This window comes from Oryzias melastigma, linkage group LG14, assembly GCF_002922805.2.
Source record: "Oryzias melastigma strain HK-1 linkage group LG14, ASM292280v2, whole genome shotgun sequence".
NCBI classification, from domain to species: Eukaryota; Metazoa; Chordata; class Actinopteri; order Beloniformes; family Adrianichthyidae; genus Oryzias; species Oryzias melastigma.
The window spans coordinates 12,025,272-12,048,189 of record NC_050525.1 but is presented as its reverse complement, the minus strand read 5'-3'; the positions used below and the strand labels follow the sequence as shown (position 1 = coordinate 12,048,189).

The 22,918-nt window shown below is 37.1% G+C and overlaps 1 protein-coding gene across 6 annotated transcripts in view; it reads left to right on the top strand.

Annotated features, from left to right (window-relative positions):
* The window catches only part of LOC112138865 (glutamate receptor 3), a 73,818-nt gene that overhangs the window by 12,524 nt on the left and 38,376 nt on the right, over positions 1–22,918 (top strand). For all 6 annotated transcript variants that reach the window (XR_004949004.1, XR_002917860.2, XR_002917862.2 and 3 more), the window contains exons 3-4: positions 4,940–5,179; positions 22,156–22,343. Coding sequence is in view for 3 of the 6 variants with exons in the window: in XM_024261539.2 (XP_024117307.1) it covers positions 4,940–5,179; positions 22,156–22,343 (428 nt within the window). In the remaining 3 variants the exon portion in view is untranslated. The remainder of the gene's footprint in view (positions 1–4,939; positions 5,180–22,155; positions 22,344–22,918) is intronic.

Sequence of the window (22,918 nt, the reverse complement as noted above, 5' to 3'; positions counted from 1 at the left end):
CACCGAACATCACAAGGTCACCTGTGTCCACTCACATCCACATCCACAAACACTTCATTCTGAGAAGAGATTTAGGCTTTCCAGGTAACCCAACAAACATGTTTATGACGATAAGAGGAAGGTAGAATACTAAACATGCACTAAGAGAATGTGCACTCTTCTGTGAAAGTTTTTTTTTTTTTAAGTTCAAGTGAATCACAGTTTTTCTGCTTTTAACTTCTCATTCCTGTTGGAGGAGTGTTGGTGGTGAAAGCTCAGCAGCTGTAAAAGCAAAGCATGACCTCACCTCATTCATCAAAATAATTCAGGTTATTGTGGTGAAAGTCTTTCAGGATTTAGACGTTTCTGTAAAAACATTTCCTTAAAATATAGTTCCTTTGAACTAAAAAAACAACTTTAAAAGCAAAGTATGGTTCAGAAATGAAGCTGTTCTTCAAGTTTACGTGCTTAAAATGAATCTTCATCTCAGTTTTTAAATCCATTTGTGATTCCTAATTTAGTTCTTTTTACTCTCAGTGTAATTTTTTGCATAAAAATCTCTGCTGTTAACAAGGAAAATAGCAAAATTTGCAACTTTATGACACTTATTAACAAACTACACGTGAAGGCCTACAAAAGCGTGAGCTAATCTAATTCAATTTATTTGTTCTCTTGAAGCTCAACAGCTTTGACTTTAAATCCTAGTTTGCACATTTAAAATCTGCTTTAGTTTTATCAAAGACCCACAGGTTGCACCTTTATTTACCCTAAATATGTGTATTTGTCACATTTAGGCTCTTATCTAGAACACTTTCTTCCACATTTATCTCAGCCAGGGCTTCAGTTCAGTGGAAAAACAGCAGTGCAGACTTTTTCATGTTTTTTCCGTGGGGCGTTTCTTATCGGGAGGGTTGTTCCTGTTCAAATCTCTGCACTGACAACAAGACTGCAGTGAAGAATCAATGCACTATAATGGAATTCCCGTTTATAAATCCTTTCAGACAATATTTGTGTTTAGCTTTCCTGACCATTGCAGAGTTTAAGGCTGTCCAGAGGCAGAAAATAGAAAACGTTTTTGCGAAGCTTGGGGATTTATTGATAAAAAAATAAACATTAGAAATTCTGTTATCAATGAAAAACAGTGGCATTTTTGACAAAAAAACTACAGATCATGAACTAAATACATCTGAATTCAACAACAGCTGGAGAAGAGATCTGTGCTTCGGAAAGATAGGTAGAAATAACAATATTGTGTGTGAAGTAGTCACTTTTTTTTTTTTTTTGGTTATGAAAAACAGAATTTACAAGCTAGATTTAAAACTAATTGTTCAAGCAGCTTCAGAGAGAGAGGTGCACATTTCCTAAGTATGTGTGAAGGTTCAATTACACTTAGATTAAATTAAATTAAATTACATTACATTACATTGTCACTGCACATGTGGGAACAAGGCGGCAAAATAAAGTTATCATCCAACAAAAGGAGTGATTTTGCTTTGTCGATGGTACGTATGTTAATTAATTAAAAAATATAAATCAATATGACTGGTGTAAATGAATTTAGCGGTCCAATAAATAGAGTTTTTTTTAGCATGAAATAATTAAATATGTAAACAATAAAGAGTTAAGTTAAATGGAATGAGTGGTGCAAATGAGCAATAAGTAAAGGTTATATTATGCAATATTATCATATAACATGAAAATAATTAAATGTAACAGCTCATGGAGAAGGATTAATGTACACTAAGTGCAATGGCTTAGAACAATGAAATGAGGGCGATCCACTGCACAAGAAATAGTTTGGATGTGTGAGTTAAGGAAGAATGATTTACAGCTCAAGTTTTACATACCAACAATAATGTGTTTGGTCAATTTGTGTGTGTAATAAAGTGTTGAGTCAGTGTGTGCGTGACTGGATGAAAACGGAGCTCAGCAAAGAAACAGCTGTGGGGGGAAAAGCTGTTCTGAAACCCGTTTGTCCGGAGCTGGGGGCTCCTGCAGCACCTCCCAGATGGCAGGAGAGTAAGGAGCCTTTGGGCAGCGGGACAGGGTCCTTTCTAACTTTGCGTGCTCTGCTGAGACAATGCTTCTTGTAAATGTAAATGTAAATGTAAATCTTTTTTTCAATGAACTTTATTTAACAAAACAGCGAGGACTCCGTTAGAATCCAACAACCAATGATATCTTTCATTAAGGAGAAAGGATTACAATTAATAACTGTAACAGGAACATGATTAAGCAAATAAGAAATATATATATATATGTATAATAATGAAAACAAACAAAAAAACACACATTTCCAGTGTTATAAGCCTTGAATCCTCTTAAAATTTCTACACAAATGATAAATCTTTTTCATAAATCCAGTCAATTTGAGAGGATTTTTTTTTCCTCTGCACTTATGTATGTAAAATTTAGTTTGGAAAATGAACAGACTAATACCACATTTTCTACCTTTTAATCATCAGAATTTAAATATGTGAGAATTAGTTTGAAATAAGATTAATATTTAATTTGTAGCTCTAAATTCATTCTAACTGGATCCAGAATTCAAGTGAAAATTTAAAAAGGTTGAAAAGGTGAAGCATCAATTCAGAGAAATCATTACAGAAACTACAGTTATTGTCTATATTTTAGAATTAGGATGTATTTGTGGGACACATTTTATCTAGATTTTTTTTTGTCTATTTCTTTAATTTAGCTTTTTTTTCCCAATTGAGATTGTTTAAATTTTTTTTACAACAAATTTCTACTATATGTGTAATGCTTCTTTTTTCACATAAAGAGTTGTGTATATGCTTGTTGCTGCATTTTTTAAATTAAAATAAGTATGGAATTAATTATAAAAAAAAGATTGTCTATTTAAAATGCATCTTGATACTTAAAAGTGAGAGGTCATTAGTTGAATTAATTCTGAGGGAAGAGTTTTCATTACCCTCTTGAATTCTTTACTTGTTACTGGAAAACTTTTTTTATGTAAGAACCTGTCATAATCCAGAAGGGTTCCATTCTCTTCTCATGTAACATCCTTAATCCTAGGAGAGTCAAACTCTTATGATGTGTTGTAAAATTTTCACCACCCTTTGCAGCGTTTTCTGCACAGACAGTGCAGTCTCATAACAGGAAGTATTGCAGCCAGTCAGGATGCCCTCTATGGTGCATGGATGAAAGTTGACCTGCATGTCAGAGAAGGCATGGTTCTTTTTCAAAGCCTTTAGACAGAAGATGACTGGTGAGCATTCCCCTTTGACCGGAGCTGTTGGCCAGTAAATAATACGGTCCAGTGGTTCGGTGTGACACCTTTCTCCTCCCTCAAGTCCGCCAAGAATTCTTTAGTCTTTGTAGTGTTGAGCAGCATGGTACTCCCAGCACACCACTCAGCTCTTCTTCAATTATATCAGCTTCTAGTTTGATCATTGTGTTGGAACTCTGTACTGGTTTGGAGTCACGGCCTTGTGGCATTCCAGTGCACACATGACCCACCTATTACATAAAATTGTTACCATTTTAGCATTCTGTCTCTGCAAGCTAACTCTTGCTTTTAAGTCAGTTGTCCTTCACTCGCTTTATTTCATGAAGTTTAAGGCAGGAGTCAGACGGAAGACGAGGAGTCAGACATCAACAGTAACGACGTCAAAAACACGAGCAGAAAAAGAGCCACCGCTTCCCATCTGAGTAAATGATCCCTTCATTCCTGACGATGGTGACTTCAGGAAATATCTGATTTCACTTCTCCGCCAGGAGAACAAGCTGCGCATTTGAGCCCTGACAGAGAGAAGAAAATGTTTCTGCAAAAAGAATCAGGTGATGCTGGAGGAGCTGGCAGGTACTCACTTGTGGTTAACATCCACCTTGAAAGGTGCCCTTCAGATGAGGAATAGTGGTGCTACAGCCCATCGAGGCGTCTGCCCTTCATTCTAGCCTGATGTCAAACAGATGCATTTGTGTCTTTTCTGTGGGAGCATGTTTTACATTTAAAACAGTCTTGGCCTTTACAATCTCAGTCACTGATGCTTATACCAAACCTAGATGAAAACACTGATCATTAAAACACTAACTAATCAGGTATGGAAACAGGAATCTGATAATGTCACACACGTGCCTTTGCATGTGCGTCCACAAGGGGCCGTTCACAAATAGCTGCTCCACAGCATTCTGAGAGGTCAAAAGCCCCACATGTTGCCTATAAGTAATGCATGAGTTGTGAGGATTTCATGCATCAATAAATGCAGTATTGTGAATTATTTTCAACAGGCCACCAGCTGTTTGGCTGCAGATAGATTGTGAATATATTTTTTTTAAGTTTCCAGAAGTCATGGCAGCAGAGCTGTTTTTAATTAGTTGGATGCCACTTTTACTCAGCAATGTTGCTGTTTTGGTTAATTAGCATGAATTTTATGTTTTTTAGCAGCTATGCCACCGCCTCTAAAGCTCTGTTTTTACCAGTTCATGTGAAATTGGTGACCCACTTCCCCTTGGAAGTGCTTTCTTTGTCGCTTCACATCAGGAAACATATGAATCACCTCCACAAAAAGGGAAATTGAAAATGTTTTGTTTGGGTTTATGACCTAAACTCATTTCCAGAGTCCCACAGGTGTCTGCAGACAGACACTTCTTATTATAAATCCTCCGTTGTGCCGCTCAGCTCAGAACATTTCTGTTCCAGGGTGTTTGTTTTAACTGATGTGGCCAGTGCACTGACTTCCCAATTACTTCTAGTTGATTACCCTAGCAGTTGCATTTACAGCAAGGAGAAGTGAAGGGCAGTGGGCATTAGGGCATGGCCACAGAGAACGCACATCCTACAAAACCCAATTTATCCAGATTATCAATGCTTTTCTCTCTTGATTTATTCCTCCTGATCTCAAACTAACATAAAGTCAAACCATTTCTTTCCCTATTTGAAAGATCTTAAGTTGCATCTTAATGTTGACCTGATTCCACCATTTCTTTGTGTCACCAGTCTGCTCCCAGTTCTCCCGAGGGGTTTACGCCATCTTCGGATTCTACGACCGGAAGTCCATGAATACGCTGACCTCCTTCTGCGGGGCTCTGCACACCTCCTTCATCACGCCCAGCTTTCCCATCGACACGGATGTGCAGTTTGTCATCCAGATGAGACCCAGTCTGAGAGGAGCCGTTCTCAGCCTGCTGGACCACTACAAGTGGGAGAAGTTCGTCTATCTGTACGACACTGATAGAGGTGAGAGCTCCTCCTTCCCCCCCGGATGTATGTATGCTCACTTAAAGTAGAGGGGCAAAAAGATGCGCTTTCATATGTAAATCTTTAATCTTCATTCTAAGTAGTCTGATACATATTAATCTTTGTCAGTAATGATCCTTAATAGCTTCTCTATGTGGGTGAACCCTGCTCACAGAAGCACTCAGTACTTCCTTCTGCTTAGAAGTGACTCATTCACAGGTGCTGCTCTTCTGCTTTCATGCTGCGACTACAGCTGCTTCACTCTTTAATCCCAATCACTCTGATTATTATTTAGCTCTAATTGGATTATATAAATAAAGTGTGTGCAATTCCTCTAACTTCTCCATGTGTTTTATGGCTTATTTTATGACATAGATGTTGATGTGGGGTCCCAGGGTCAGAATCTGTAGGTGTAAAGTAAGTTTAACAATCTGTATGGTCACAGATCAGCTGCTGAGTTTTGATGTATAAAATGTAATAAAAATTGGCTTTCAGTCATTCACTGCAGGAAATGTGTCTGAAAAAGTGAGAGAAAAACAAACATTTGTGTTTTGTTTAATTTCATTTTGCTCATTTCTGGTAATCAGCTTTACAGTTCTTGTAAATTGAACTTTTGCTGTCAAAATAGCAGTGCCCCATTGTGAGTACAGATTTTTAAAAGCTGTTTTGACACATATAGGGTGTGTATTAATCATTTGTTTAGCTTCCTGTAATAATTTTTGGATATTGTCATCTATCGTTTGAGTTTTGGACCAGACAGAAGTGAGTACGTATTGCTTATGTCACACTGAGGGAGAGATTTTCACAACAAACTCTTGTTTCCTGTTCACATCCTTTTATTTCTTTATTTTTTGCTGGTGGAAAAAGCATCAGATTTCACTGATTTTGTTCCTTGGAATAACTGTTATCCTGCTGATAAGGATTTGCCTCACTACCTTCTCTGAGCCATAAGGGATCCTGTGCATTTCATTGGTGAAGATACAAATATATGCTAAAATATTTGGTAGCATCTGTAGCATCAAACACACAAAATGTTATAGGACAAAAAAGGCATTTAGAGGCTTCATATTTATAGACGAATAACTCTCTTCTCCAACAGTTTTGAATCTTTTAAAATTAATTTACAGTTACATAATTACACATTAAACGTAAGACAGACAACGGTCACTGTTTTCTGTTGGTGGAAAATATTTCACAGAACTCTACATTTTGACTGAGACGAATTCCACAAAGCTCTTAACAAACAATTTTGTCAGAATTAACTTAAAAGTAAGAATAACTTTATGGTTTTAAGGTGTCAACACCCACACATACTTTCTGACTTCTGCGTGTTTAGTTCATGAAAGAGCTTGGACATGAGTTACATAAAAAACCTCTCTACAAACGGATGCTTCCTTTTAGTTTTCATGGTATCTTCTATTGGACTTCTCAGATGTTCGTCTTTGGTCTTTATGTCATGCTGACTGAGGAAGGAATTCGTTTAGTTCTTACGATTATTTTTTTCTATGAACTTTTTCTCATAAAAAGTTAATTTTTAACTGAAGATTTAAGACAAAATTTATGACAAATTATGAAAAAATTGGGTTTCGATGTCTAATTTGAAACTAAAAACTAATATTTAACATGAAAAAAGAGACAAATGGAAATTAAATGTATGTTTATCGTTACTTGGACTGAGAATACAGAAAGAAACAGCTTGAAAAGTATAGCTATTTTTTTTAATAGAAAACATGACTTATTGTTTTGTGGTATTTACATTTTTTTGCATTGAAGAAAAGTTTGACCCTTGACCTTCATGTTCTTAGCTCTGTCTTGATCTGTCTCCTAAAAAAATTCTAAACCATACCCAGGAGGAAAATTCTAACTTGACAACCGAACTTCTGTGTACACAGAAACAGTCTAAGCCTAAATTATTAAAAAGATTGTATAATTAGGATAAAGTGTAATAAACTACATTGACAAAAACAGTTCTCCTTTTCTTTCCTCCTCTGATATATAATAACTGTTTTTCAGAAGAAGAAATATGGTCGACTTTAGGAGGACCACTTAAAGAAAAAAAAAACTTTTTGTTTGAACTCAACAGTCCCATATTATGATACTACTGTTTTACTTACAGTTAGACTTCAGCCTGATTAAGATCATTAGTTGGGTATCAACTCATTTGAATGAGCTTTCAAAAGTGGTAGCAACAAAAAATTTACATTTTGAATGCAAAAATATTTTATTTATTTCTTTTTATTGATTTTAAATAAGGGGGGGGGGGTATTCAGGCACCAATTGTGCAAGTTATCCCACTTAAAAAGATAAGAGAGGCCTGTAATTGTCAGCATACCTCAAGTTCAACTATGAGAGGCAAAGTAAAAATAAAAAAATCCATTGATTCAATTTTCATTAGTTCAAATGCTACTTCAGAATCAGTGGAAATGGGAATTGAGACAAATGCGGCAGTGTCTGCTTTAAAATGTGCCACAATGTTCACATCTGTGAGTTGCAAGTATTTTTAAACCGAGCATTTCTGGGACAAACTTACTCTTTCTTTCTCCTCCACTTCTTTATTTAACCCCGGAAAACCCAAGAGCAATTTTTTTCTGGAATTTTAAAGTTAATTTGACCTTTTTATTTTTGTTTGTTCGTTTTTTTTTTTTTTTTTTGGGTAGCAGCAATTAACAGTGGCCAAAACATGAAAGAAAATACAAATAAAATAATATAAATAAATCTAAAAATAATAAAAATACAGTGGCCAAATATGACCCTGATGGCTTTTCAGGGTTAAAATATTATTTTCATGAAAACCTAATAACAGAACTCAACATCTGTTTGCCAGAATTGTGCTAAACTTTAGACAAAATAAGGTCTAAGCTTCTCCTCATCAAACATGAAGTGAAGCCGTTCTGAAGTTCTGTCTCATTTGGTTTATGGATTTCCATCAGGCCACCATCTGTAAAGTTTGACCCGTCTGCGCTGTGGGGCTCAGTGGAAACGCCGGTTTGGGATGGACTCCTCCACAGCTTGTGCTCGTTGGAGTCTTGTTTGTTATTTTGGCCCAACTGGCTCCTCCAGTAGAGGGTAATGAGTGGTGTGGCCACCACTCATCCATATGTCACTTTAATCTTCATTATGGAAAGATGACTCTATTTAGGGACTGAAGGGGACTGGCAGGGAGTCCTGAAGAAACGCTTATGAGGCTGCTGCTCGTTGGCCAAACGAAATGACAGTAATGTGCTGCAGAAGGCTTTTACAATAAGTGAATTCTGCCTCTAAACAAGACAAAGAGCCGTTTCTACTCAGGCAAAGCAAAGGGGATCGTGAAGTCCTGGTGAAATTGAAAAAAACTGAAAAAACAGTCAAACCCAAAATGGCAGCTCGAGGAAGTGAATGATGACGGCTTTTTCTTTACATGCCATGAGAAGGACTTTTTTAATTTAAGCCTAAAGGCACCACTACTCATCAAATTTGTATCTGCATGACAGGATTTGGGCTGTAATGGAAAATGAAAGCTCATAGAAATGCATGCATGAACTTTCTATTGAAGAGTTACGATTTGAAATGACATTGACATCAAATAGTTCCAGCTTCGTTCTGTAGTGTCTTTTGACTGCAGTTTAAACTCATATAAATAACTGACACATTCACAGCAATTTGTGAAATATGATCAGAGGTGAATTCTTCCATCTGTCTTTTACATAAGTCAGGATGTTTGGTGCAGCCAGTGTGTCAGCCACACAGCGAGAGTTAAAGCTAAAGCCTTGATGAAAAAAAAAAAAAATCTCCTTTACAGTTTGGGACATAAATTGTGATTAAATTGACATCCCTCTGCAAAGCAACATCACTCAGTTTTCCTAAACGCTTTGGTTTTTAATGACCTTGTTAATTAGACTAATGACTGCTGGCATAAAGAGACCTCTTGAACCGAAGAACATCTGGGCAGGACCAGCTGGCTGTGGGGAGAGGTATCTCACCAGGTTTTTTTCATATCTATTTAATCAATTTCAAAATGCATGCGGTTTCAACATTCTACAGGAACCGCCGTCGTCGTGGCGTTGAATTGAATCTAAAAGGTTTTCTTCTATAAAGACGTTACTAAATTGTCATAATTAGTCAGTTCCTGCTGTCTTAGTAAGGAAGCAATTCCACTGATGGTGGAGTTCATATGTTGCTTCTGTAAGTTTTCTTTTCAAAAATCTCTAACCTTTAGAGGTATGCACTTTAGAGGGCTATGAAAGATCATTATGTAGAACATTTTTCTTAATTGCACTTTTGTATGATTTATTTTGCTCTATGTGCATTCTGCATTCCCGCATGCTCAAAGTCACACTCCAATCATCTCTATTATGTTGTTTTTAGCCAAATTTAAAAAACTTGTGTCGTTTTCTTGGACATAGTTTCTGCAAAGTGACAGGAATTCGTTAGAAGTTCACCTCAGAGTTTTGGGTGGGAATGTTAGTGCAGACTATGCACAAACCTACTTCTGTTTACACTGTCTTCCTCTAGTTTATACCCCCTCACACTCTTAACCAAACATCCCTGATGCAACAAAAATGACGAGCAATAAGTGTAATAATAATACATGGATCAAGTTCACTGCAAGTGGACGCATCTCAATGAGACAGAGCAGGGCGTTTGTGGCCCGCTGATTGTAGCTTTTGCATCACACCAACAAGCTTTTTCAAACAGCTTTTATTTCCACCCCTGATTCACAACAATTTGAATAAAGAAATACTCAGAAATGCAGTTTTATAATGTTTATAAATGTTCTGCATCATGAGAAAAATGCCACAAGAACATGCCAAAAACACTATTTTATTGGAGTGGGTCTTCAAAAGTATATGTGGTTGACAGCGAGGCCAACAGTTTTACCTGAAATTCAGGAGAGGAGTTCAAGATGGGCACTTTCAGTAAAAGAACAAGTATCTTGAAGCTATATTTAAAAACAGTGCTTGTCTAAATGCACCTGTGAGAGATCTTATTGTGTAACCTAATGCTCAAGCACTTCAGCCTTTTTGTTACAGCAACTCAACATAATGAAAAATAGATCCTTTACTGCTCTCAAAATGAAGGAGAGCCATTTGCCAGCATTAATGGCAGCCTTCCCTGCAGCCTCCTGCGGTCGTGACGAATGGAGACAGTGGGCTTGGTGGAGGATTTGCATTTGATGTGTAATCACGCTGCCCTGCTGCTCAATGTCTCTTTGGTTTTGTCTCTGCAAGGAAACATCAGATTAATTGCGCACGGCTAAAGAGCTGCACTCAGCAGTCGTGTGCGCTGGCTCGTTAACAAAGGAAGGAGAGGGGGAACGGCACTAAGCAGCTGCAACGCTCTGTGAACACCTTCCTGCAACTTCACTTCCAGATAGACGACTATTAGCAGGTCTTGACCCCTCCCCTACTCCCACTCTTTTGTGTACACAACATCTTCCTCCCAGGCCATGATATTGGGATTGAGGGAGTGAATCATCCGTCAAGCTCCTCTATTTCCTGAGAGCTGTTATCCTGCCACGTTCAAGGACTCTTCTAGGCCCAGTAGTGGACGTATAAAGAGAAACGGAGAGCTGCGATGTACTGATAAGTCGAGAAGTTCTTTTCTTCCATTCTAGCAGCCCGAAAGGCTAAAAAATAGAAAGACTATTTCAAATAGGTTATGGAGGATTCTGTTTGTAGTCAAAGAACACAGCATACTGTAAATATATTTATGCTATTGCACTTTCTAAGATAAAAAAAGTCAGGTTTGCATCAGATTATTTGAAAAATTCACTACAAGTGAAGTGTGTTTGTAAAAGGAGTTTGAATGCTGCAGGAGTTTGTGGGTGTGTGTTAGCGGGTGTGTGCGTACGGTGACCTTATTGGTGAAAACCTCAAAGAGTGTTGTGCATTCACAGAGAGCGTGCAGCTGAGGCGTTAGCTGTCTCCAAGCGTTTCTGCACAAACCAAACCTCCTCTGTTTCAATACACTCCATCCACTCTGCCAGGCGCCCAAAATGGCACCAATTGATCCATGAACATCCACGCATGCAGAGGCAGTGCCAGCCTGAAAGCAATGAAACATGTAAGCTGCAGATTCTCTGCTCTTTACTGCAGCACTGAGCTCTTTTCAGCTCCCAAATCGTGTTTGTGTGTGTAAAGAACACGTTTTTTCACCTGTTTCTGAGGAGGATTTATTTAAACTGATGCTTTTGCTATTCAGCACAAAAACACTGTACTGCAGCCTGTGTTATGGCTATTCTATATTTTAAATAAAGGAACATCTTACATGTTATAAAGAGCGTCAAGTTGATTAGAATATTTCTCCAAAATGCACCAACAGTCTTGGTTAAAGCATTGTATCTAAAAAGGACAAATTAAATCTCTTTATGTAATTTCAAATGCATTAGCATATATATTGTAATCTTTGAAAAAAATATATAACTTTTTTAGGCTTAATAAAGCTTTATTGTGAGTTTGCACAAAATCTGCTCTCTATTTCAGGACCACGGACAGTTCCTTCTGTCCTGACTCATTTATTTGCTTCCCGTGTTTGTTCCCTTTGTGTTACTTTGTATGATTTTTTTTTTTGTTGTTGTTGTTACTTTTTTATCTAACATGGTGCATTTCCAAGCACAAAATATATAATTACATGATGTGACCGTTGGTTACAAATTTTGGAGTTAGCTCCACTGTGTACTGTAATAAGTCTGGACTTATTTTAATGGTGCATCAACAAGTTGTACTCATTGCATTTTTTTTTTTTACAAACATTTGGGTGTAATTGTGTGTATAAACACAAGATAACTGAGTAGCACACTTATTAGTTCTTCATTTATTTATATTTTTGTTTTAAAAGAAGTCCATAATATCAACCTATTTTAATTCAAGTTGCAAAAAAGGTCTGCAACTTATTAAAATTAACCACAAAAAATACGTAGGAGAAAAAATCTATAAATGAAGAGGTCTGAAACAAAACAGAAAAGAAAGCGGCCGAATATAAAAAATATGTATTTTAAAGAGTCACCAAACACTAAATCAACTTTTTTTTGACTGTTTAACTCTATAAATTGAGCTTTAAAAGTGCTGTATGTTTGTTATTGCCAAATTGTTTGACAAGTTAAAATAAACTTCTATAACTCTTGAAAATATAGTAAAAAAAATAGTGTCTGTTGCCCCCTACAGGTTGAAATGAGGTATTACAGTTGAATTTTGTGATTGTCAAACCCTTTAAGTCCCACGTCATTTCAGAAGTTGCACATCATGATCTGCAGCTCCAGTAATGACAACAGTCCTGTTCCCCAGCCCCACCTCTCTAACTGGAGTTTCACATTTTAGCTGTGGGTGGAGTCAGCCTCCTACTTTCCTGTTTGGTTACCCTTTAAAATGGATTCTGTCTGAGCCCTACTAGCAATGGTGATCCCTCTAAGTTGCATGTCCTTTTTTTTTAACAAGCCCCAAAATATGATCAAATTGTGGGTAACCTGAAACCACCAAAGAAAGACAAAATCATTTAGTCATTTTAGACTTTCTGTACAAACCACTTGCATATATAGGACATAAGATTGCCCAAATGATCACTATCTTACCAAAAACAAAATAAATAAATAAATAAACAAATGAATGCATTTAAATCCAGGTACGATTCCCTGTCTTTTCTCTAAGGTTTAAGAACTGTTCTTTTCCTCTGCAAACCTTAAGGGTAGCCTAAGCTGCTCACAGAATGAACAACAGAGAAGCAGAGGACTCAAGGAGGATGGGCTTTTCTTCAAACAACTGCAAGATGCACAAAATCTTTTTGTAGCTCATCAAATTCGTTAGCATTTTTATTTTTTATTTTTGTCAGTTCTGGTCGTCATATCCAATATTCCCTTTTTGCGTTGCCCTCACATAAGAGCAGGCCACTAATAGAAAGTGTGCCTGCCTTATTACTGCTTCATTATTTACTCTGTTTGTGCCTGTGCACCTGTTTCTGCTCAAATACTAATAATCTGTTTTGGAACACTTGCTTTCAGGATAATGAAAGCCACCACAACAACAGTCGTTTTGTTTTTTGTGAGAGAGATTGATGTGATGTGTCCTTTCTACCTCCAAACATAGGAGATGATAATAAATGAATCTGCTTGTATTTGCTCAAGAGATGAAGGTCAGCCAGTTAGTGCGCCTCTCACCGATAGACCGCTGCTTTTTATTTCTGAGTGGCTCCTAAAAAAATGTCGGAATTTATCTTGACGTGCAACACAAGTTTGTGGACGATTTTTTTAGATTCTGCAAAAGGAATTTAAAAAAATAAAAAAGAGCAGGAGAAATTTTCCCAGAATTCTGTCAGCTACTTAGTTGTCAGTGGATGAGAAATAATCAGTTTGATTAGGACTGATAGAAGATTTGGCAGCAGTGGATGGTGTGGAGCCGCAGGGCTCCTTACAGTTCATCCTCTATAGATCAGAGAGCTCTCGGCTGCATTCAACTGCATTTAGAAGGGATTGACTTTATTTACCAAATTTCAGCTAATTAAATCCTAATTCTTCACCTATGAGCCTCTTTGACTTGTGCACGTCGCAAGCGGTCATCTTTAGAAAGAGGCATTCAGAATTTGAGATTTCTCTGAAGCAGATTCTGTGACTTTTATTTTTTTTCTTAAATCTTGCCCAGCTTTGAGCACATCGTGACAACGTCGCAGTTCAGATGCCTGCGAGAGAATTTTAAAGAGGTCACCTTCTCGAGGGAGGGGGGAGAAAGCAGTGACTGAGTCACAGTTGAGACTGCACACCAAGCTCAGCCGTCATGTGAGCCCCGGACTGAGTCTTTGGAGAAGAAACACAAGCCCAGCTGCCAGCAGACTGCCTCTCTTTCTCCCAGTCAGTCACAGAGGATGTTGCTCTCCTGGTAGAAGCTTTATTTCTAAATTTGATCAAATAGTTTTCCTTCAGGATTTCAAAATCTAGGACTCAAGTGAAGTAATTTAAGAAGAATCAGAAAGATATGCTGCAAGTTTCCACAAAGACAATGTTCTTCTTCCCACTCGTGTCAGAATTCAAACCCTCTGAGTAACAGCATATTGATTGTCTGTGTGGGATACTGAGTTTGTATATTTAAAAGAAGCCCACATGCAGGTCACTTCTGCTCTGTAAACTTTTCTATAGGTGAAAAAATGGTGGACAAATATGTTTATTCCATGTTTGCAAACTTACAGACATCACTCAAAGAAAAAAAACAAAGATACCATCTGCCCTTGAGAGCCTAAAAGATCTGACTACAAAAGAAGTGTTGAGTCATTTGTTTAAAAAGTTTCTTGAAGGTTGAGGCCACCTCCTGCTGCAAACTGTTATTTGCTGCTCAGTCTGGCCATGGCTCATTCTAACCCAGCAAGAGGGCCTTCATTTATGTGACATTGAAACATTTCCTGCAACGTTGCTGAACCACTGGCCTGATTCATGTCAACACCCATCTTTTCAGAGCAAGTGTTGCATATTTTTCTTTCTCTGCAGAAAAATTAATTGCCTCTGTTACTTGATAAGACGGTAAATGTATGCTCCAGAAAGTTCTTTTGAGCAAACACAAGATGCATTTCTGCAAGCTGATGCTGTCCTCTTGAATCATGCAATGCTAGCGTAGAGATTTATCTTAGATTAAACAGGATTTTTAAAAATTCTGTTTGACTCTCATATGTTATTTTCATTGCTCTAAAGCTATCATCTTTTATTTAGTAATTTTACAACAATAATAAATACAATAATCAATAGGTATGCTTCTCAAACTCTTACAGTATCAATTCATGTGTTGGTTACAGGAGATGTTGTGTAAATAAAATGTCAGCATTCATATCTGAACATATGTCCAGAAATATCTATATATATTTTTTTTTGGCTAGTAACATTTTAATTTAAAATATGTGTTAGGATGGACTATAGTTGACAAATTTAGTGCTTATCGTGTCATCATTTTATTGATTTACATCTCTGTGCATAAATATAACATCTAGATAGAAAACAAAACGCACATGTTTGTGTAGGAATCTCTTAATTCCAAAAAAATCACAAAACTGTTAAATTATTATTCTTATTATTGATTTATGGAGAGTTACTATAGTGACAATTAGAATCTGCATAGTGACCAAATATAAGAAGGGCTTTAAAATAGAATACGATGAATAATACCAACTGAAAAGATGTTACTCTTTTTTTATATAGATATTTAAACTCTTAATGCCTGTTGGCACACATATGCAAGAAACTACTTTGGCTCTAAAATTACCTAAATTTCACTTCTACTTAAAAGCAAAAACATAAGTGAAATTCTTTTTTTCATACTTGGAAATAAATTTAGGCATTAAGGTTTGAACATTTTTTTTATAATTTTGAATTTCAGGAAGACAATGGTGAAATGAATATAAATTGTAATTTAATGCAGAATTCTAGCAGCTGTTATCGCTTTTAATTTAATGCCAGAACATTAACGGCAGAACTTTAGCTTTTTACATTTCTTAGAATCACAGACACTATATTATTTCACTTAAATCTACAAGTGTAAATGTGGATTTGTGTAAATTCTGGGAACCAAACATCCTGTGAAATTAAATTTTGCATAAAAAAGCACAGTATTAAGGAAATGGTTAGCTTTAAATATAAGACTTATTCCGTTTTTTATACTACAGGATGGGCCATACGTTTCCATACAAAGGAAAAATAAACATTCAATATTGAACAAGTTTTTATTTATGTAATGTGCTTTATATAATTTCCGTTGTTTTGAATACACTTGTTGATACTTGTTTTCCACAGTTTCAGTTTTTTGAAATTTGCAAATAAGCTTTGCCAGTTTCGTGTGTTATGCTCATTCCGTGTTTTCTGATCAAATGTCATGTGACCATGCGACTGCATCCTGACCCAGCCGTCAGTGTAGTTTCAATTCCTTGCTCTTAGGTCAAACGCATCGTCTAGGCCAGGAGTAGGCAAACTTTTTGACTCGTGTGCCACAAAGGGTTTCTCAAACTTGACAAACGAGTCAGAACAGGATCAGATTCTTGAAGTGTTTTGGTAACCTCATATGAGAAAGAAATTGCTTTTTTTTTTTTTAAAAAAAACTGGGTTTTTGTTCCCAGTTAGTGCCACCTGCACCAATCAGTTGATGTCCCGCTCCGAAAATGTTTTGTTGGAAATGTCTACAAAAAATGATTCGAAAAATATACATGAATGTGAGAAAAACAACAAATCTTCCAACACAACATGAATGCAAAATAACTTTTATTTGTGAGTTTATTTGTGGTGCACCATCTAAGGGGAGACACCAAAATTACAGCAAAATATAAAACATTATTAGAGAATTATCAGTATAATTTATTCCAAATTGACGGGCCAGATTAAAGGGTTTAAGTCCGTAGTTTGTGTAGGCCATAAACGATATGTGTTTGAAATATAAACAAATATATGCATTATTCATTTTCCTATGTATGGACACTTATTGACCACCCTGTATACCAAAGAGTTTCCACCTTAAACAATATTTAAACACTGTAAAAACTGAATTTTGAGAATGAAAAAATAATGTATTTTGTGTCTTGTAAGAAAAATAATCTTACCAAGAAATGTTTTCAATAGGAAAATAATCTTAATTTCCAAAACATGTCTTAGTGACTCAATTTGTTCTTAAAATAAAAATTCTCAGTAAGACTAGAATTTTTTTTTCCCAAGGGTTTTGTTTATGCAGTGAAGTCATTTAAAACTACTAAAAGTCAATAGCTGTAGCTATTTTGTGTACTTAAGCATCCTTTCTTTTTTACACCAAGCTGTTGTGTGCTTAAAAAAGTGCACTGCACCACAAATGTCCAGGTTGTAAAATGAAACCACTAACAGGAGCTAAAGGCTCTGTAGAGGTGCCAAATATTTTTTGCCTTATCGCTGACATGGCTAAAAACTCACTGTGGTTGTTGAGTGAAGTATTACACTGTACCTGCATGTGATGTTTTGATTTTTCTCCCTTTATATCCTTGCGCCGGTAGGCCTTTTGTTTGAATATTTATAATTCTTTGGGTCAATACGGAATAATTGACTGTAAAACGCCCTTGATGGTGTTCCTGCCTTCTGGCTGGAGCTAAAGCTGCCATCTGTTTACAAAGTCAAGCGAGACTGTCTGTCAGTTGTTTGGGCACCCTCTGATAAGGTGCACTTTGACACCAGTATTTCAAATGAGAGTACAGTGAATGTCACTTTCACATGATTACCTCAGTTTGGGGCTTTTGAACGGCCTCTTTCCGAACTGTAAGTTAACTTAAGAGCTTAGCGTTAACAAGTGTTGAAAAATGGTTAAACCCTGAATATCCAGCTTAGTTTAGAATGACAAAAAGACTGGAAAATAACCCTCTTAAGGCGGCATCTCACATCCCCTCTAATCCTTTTCTTTAAGCAGCTGCTAATACATTTCCAAATATCATGCACACTCCGGCTTATGATGTTCAGTGTCACCGGTTCGAGCTGATGCTCAGCTTCTCTTCCTCCCCCAGAGATATGAGGTCCTCCTCTCTGTATTTATCTTTTTCAGCTGATAAAGAAGTGTTTATTTAAACCGATGCACCCAGACGCCGGTCATCTCACCATCTTCTTATCAACCGTCTGACTCAATTCCACGCCAGCCCTTCTGAAATGCTCAAACCCCTTCCGAGTGCGAGTCACAGACACGCCTCGCTCTCCGTGGATCCCTGAGCGAGTAATGTGGCGGTGCACAGTGAGAGCCACTTGTCTTTAAAGGCCATACCTGATCTGAATGCTCTCTGCTGAGCACTTCACTGTGAAGGTCACCAGCAGGGAGGAGGAGGAGAAGCGGGGCGGGGGGGTGTCAGCTAAGTCACTGTGCTCTGAATACTTAGTAGCTCTGCTGGGGACATGTCAGCTCCCATGTCTGTAACACTTATCAGCAAGTGGCTGAGCCATTTGACAGCGACCGGGTCTTTCTGCTGTCGGAGCACTTTTTAAAAAGCATTGCTGGTTAAATGATTCATTGGTCGAATAAAAAATACACCTGCAGTTGCGCGCTCTCACTGCAGAGCCATAATAGTATTCTCAACCATGATTGTTAAAGATATACGTGTTTAGTCCTTTTATTTCTTGTTTAGTTGAGATAAATGACAAGATTTTGAGTGAAAAATGCTTGTTAAAGGTTTTCTACACATACAGCTCTTAGAGGTTTTCTTAAACGAAGGTGGAAATAGTTGAATAGATTCTTTGTGCTCACAAAGGATGATGAGAATGACATCCTTTGTTGAGTCACATCAGACTTGTGAAGAAAAGCGGCGTGTATGTGTTTGCAATAAGTCGTGAACCATCTGTGCCTGTACTCTGCAGTTTTAAAGAGTCTATGATTAAAATTTCAAAAGGTTGCAGTATTTACAGTTTTCAAAAAAATCAGCTGGAGATTGTTCCCAGAAGTTTATGGATTGGGTCAAATAAGATCCTTGCACAATTTTTTTTTCTTTTTGTTTCTTCAAAACAATAGTCAATGGAATGCTGTTTCATTGCATCAATTTCATAAAAAAATCAACAGAGAAAAAGGTGTTGCGAGTTGTTCAATCAAGTATTGAAAAGGTTTTGCAAAGCGCAGCTGTGTTCTAAAGTCTGTGAGTTAGTGCAAGTGTGGAAACATCTGCACTCTTTTCAATGGCAACAAGACCATACATTTATCAGATATTTATTGAGATCATAGATAATTATATTGCTAATTGCAAAAGTACAATTTACTGTATATGAGAGCCAAGTGAGTGTGACGTCACCCATGGCGCAACCATGAGCTGAATGGGTGAATGGGACTGTGACTGTCAAGCGCTTTAGGCCTTCTAACAAGGAAGTAAAGCATTATATTACGCCATTGACCATGTTGGAACCAGGCGTTTTCATAGTAACCAGTGATTGGTCTGAGTCGATCTCAGTTAACATTTCTATGAACTTTCTGAACTTGTTGGAAGTCCACAGACCTCCTAAACTTTTCGAAGCATCTGATTGGTCATTTAATAACTTCAATAATTGCACTACAGAAAAAATATCAATAAGACAAATTAAGATTATCAAGAACATGTTAAAAAAAAAGGTAGTAGAGCAAGAATAGTTAATCTGACAAATACAATGACTGAGTAATAACTATTTCTCAGTGGAAGTCAATGGGATTTGGGCTTCTTGGAACCAGCAGGTACTTCCTGATTGGAACTCAGTCCAATTCTCATATACAGTCACTCATACTGCTATCTATTGTTTTGCATGAGATGGATGACTTCTATATATTTTCACATATGAAACATGATCCTAAAAAGGTTTAGCTTAAAGCTGTTATGGTGTATGTATTTAGTAATTTTGTATTGACACTACCCTTTAAAGGGGCTATACCATAAGTCTTCCAGAGTGAACTATGTCGATATATATAATTATACTGTATATTACCTTTGGAACACAAAAGAATAAATTATTAATAAAATATATATATATATATGTATATATTTTCAACCTGGAAGTAAGACGCCTCAATCTCTGAGGCACCGCCTTTCGCTGCTCCTGGGCGCCACCCATTTTATGATGTTATTCTAGAGCCGGCCTTGGAAGTGTGTCTGAGTTTCACCCATGAAAACAAACAACATCCAAACTTTTGCAAAGATGTATATGTGCATACCATGTATCTGTCTTTAGTAGCCCCGGCCATCTCCACACTGGTTATAGCCATGGCCGAGGGTAGCAGCTAAGTGGTGAAGCTAGCGGCTAAGCACGGCTAGATGAGTGGCGGTGGTGTTAGTCTGGGGGCGGTGTTGGCAGCCCAGACTCTTCCTAAAAGGGGCTGCTTCCAATTAATGACGTCAGCTCATGAGAACCCGCTGAGACTGAGAGTGCAGGATTTTAGAGGATTACTCAGAAGTGCTTGAACAGATCAAAATACCGCTTTGGGGTTGTTTATAGTGAGAAATGAACAGTATAATACAATGAAAAGCTCAAAAAGTTCATTTAGCATGATGTAGGCCCTTTAAGTTAAAATTAAAAAAGCAGAGTGTAAACTGCAATAGGACATATTAGCTGTTTCCTTTTTACTGCATAAAAATAACAGTTTTCTACAAATTAAAATATTCATACTAGATCAGTTTCTGTTGAAACGTTATAGAATAATGAGATGGAGTCAATCGGAAAAGTGGCCAAAACAAACTTCTTAACATATTTCAGATTTTGAGGGCAGCAACTTTTGTCAGAAATTGCTTCGTTGTTGATCGATGTTCGTCTTATTCAATAACCAAAACTTATTTACCTCAAATGTTTAATATAAAAACCGTTCTAGTACAACCGAAAATATAACAATATATCAAAAGTGTGCTGCTCTTCCTATAGAATGCCCTCGCAACAGCAAAGCTCTGTGACTGACAAATACCAGCACACATAGGTTTTACACTGGCTCATAAAGCACCAAGAGTGATGCAGCATGTGATGCCTTAAAGTCAGTGCTGTCAGAGTTAAGGGTGCTGGCTCTGCTCTAAACAATATTTATTCTGCCAGGATACAATCCAATACAGCCCATGATGGGTTTCTGTCACAATCCCTTTTCCACAGTGTGAAATATTTAACTCACGGTTTTTTAGATAATGAAGCTGTGCAAACATCTGATTGATATCATTCTGGGGTCACACATCTTCTGGATCTAGAGTTTCCTGTGTACTACGTTTTATTATTGATATACAGCTAAAAGAAATATAAGTGTAAAACGTTTGTATTTGTATTAGGATAAAAACTGAAAAAGCCATTTTTAATACATTTAAATGATAGAAATAAACTGGTATTTAAGAGGAATTAGGTCACAACAGCATATAAAACTTTTTAAATCAAATATTGCAGCGTACTAGTACTATTAGCAGTACACTTGACCAAATTTTAGATTAATCCTGAATATAAATTTTTTTTTGTTTTGTTTTTAATAGTTAATTTGTAAAAGCTAATTTTTATAGTTTTATTATTACATTTGGACCTTGCTACATTACCTTAAATGAACACTGCTGAACAGTTTATTAAAATAACCCACTGAAATCCATCATAAACTTTCCTGTGACCACAGCAGAGTTGTTAAAACATGGAGTTCTTGCTGAGAGAAGACATTCTAACAGAAGCACATTATAACAATGCAGTGAGAATAATAGATTAGAGCCCTAAAATCATATTAGATGTCCATTCCTTCCTAATATACAGATATAGCTGTCTGTTCAAAGCTGATTTGGAGCCTGCCTGTCATGGAAGCTGACAGTAAATCCTGAACCTCATGAGCAAACAAGACTTTTGGAAGTCCCTCGGCGGTGTTTCCTTTCAGTGTCACCGCTCAGCCAGGTTACCGTCTGCTCAGCTTCTTCCTTTCATATGTCTCATGCACTGATTCATCACATTGGGCAGTGAGCTCTGCAAATAAACACAACAATCCTCAGGAGTCAGAATTTACTGTAGTGCATGTCATGCTGTTATGAGATATGTTAGTGGTAAATTTGCTCGTTTAAATTCATCCGTCAGGCAGCTGAGAGTTGTGACTGACAAAGAACCAAAGGGTAGGAAGGTGTCGGGTTAAAATCTACCCCCCAAAAAAAGATTTATCTGTTTTAGTATTTATGGTTGATCCTCACAAATAATTCAAGTTTAAAACTATTTTATCAAAAAGAAAAAAGATCTATAAAAATAGGTTGTTCAACCTCTATAATGCTCTAGAAGGGTTACAGTAAGTTAATTCTATTAGACATATTTCCTTAATTTTTTCAGCTTTATCATTTAAAAATGCTTAACCACAGAATAAAAAAAACACTTTGAATTGCTTTAGGGTCCTGTGTTTACTTGCTGAATTAATGTTGCATCAAATGTGCCAAAAGAAAAGAAAAAGGTTTCAATGTTCAAACGTGTTAACAAAGCAGAGCCCTGATCATGTTGGAAGCCATTGGTGGCAGCTTTTGCCAATTTTTTTGTTGGTTTTCTTTGAGATCCAGATCAATAGCGGTGTGACTGAGCCGTTCCTCCTCTAATCCCTCAGGTTTCGCCATCCTCCAGGCCATAATGGAGTCGGCTGTGGCCAATAACTGGCAGGTGACGGCTCGCTCTGTGGGAAACATCGTGGACCCCACAGAGTACAGGCGCATCATCGAGGAGATGGACCGCCGGCAGGAGAAGCGCTTTCTCATCGACTGCGAGGTGGAGAGGATCAACCTGATCCTCCAGCAGGTATTGAGCCGGCTCAGTGTGATTGTTTAGTCTGTTTGGATTGAGAGAAGTTACAGATGTTATTCTGAAGCAGCACTTTCATGATCACGTTCTTTAGAGCCCGACTGCTGGATATCTCTGATCCATTTCCCTCCACTATTACCCAAAGCTCTCTGGGAGATAATCACATTTGTTAACAGTCTCATTTTGAATTCATGGTAAAGCAATCAGGAAGGGTTCATTCGACAAAGGCTTGTGATGTTGTTTTTTCTCTTCTTGCATGCTATGTGAGGTCACATGAGGCTAATCCTCAAGCTGAAATTAGACAAGCTGCTCATTGAGTTTCTGGGGTAATTATCAGTTCTGTTTGTTGATTGTTAAGTGTGCAGCTCTGAAGCTGCAGTGAGACAAAGAGTGGTTTTGTTTTCATTATTTTCTAACATTTGGGAAATATTTGCAGTGAAGATGAACCAAAATGTTCTCACTTATGAGATTGAATCATTATCTGAGTTTTTAGCTTGTGGATTGATCTGATTGACTGATTTGACTGCATGATTACTTTGACTTGTAATCATTTTTTTTCGTTTAATGTTAAC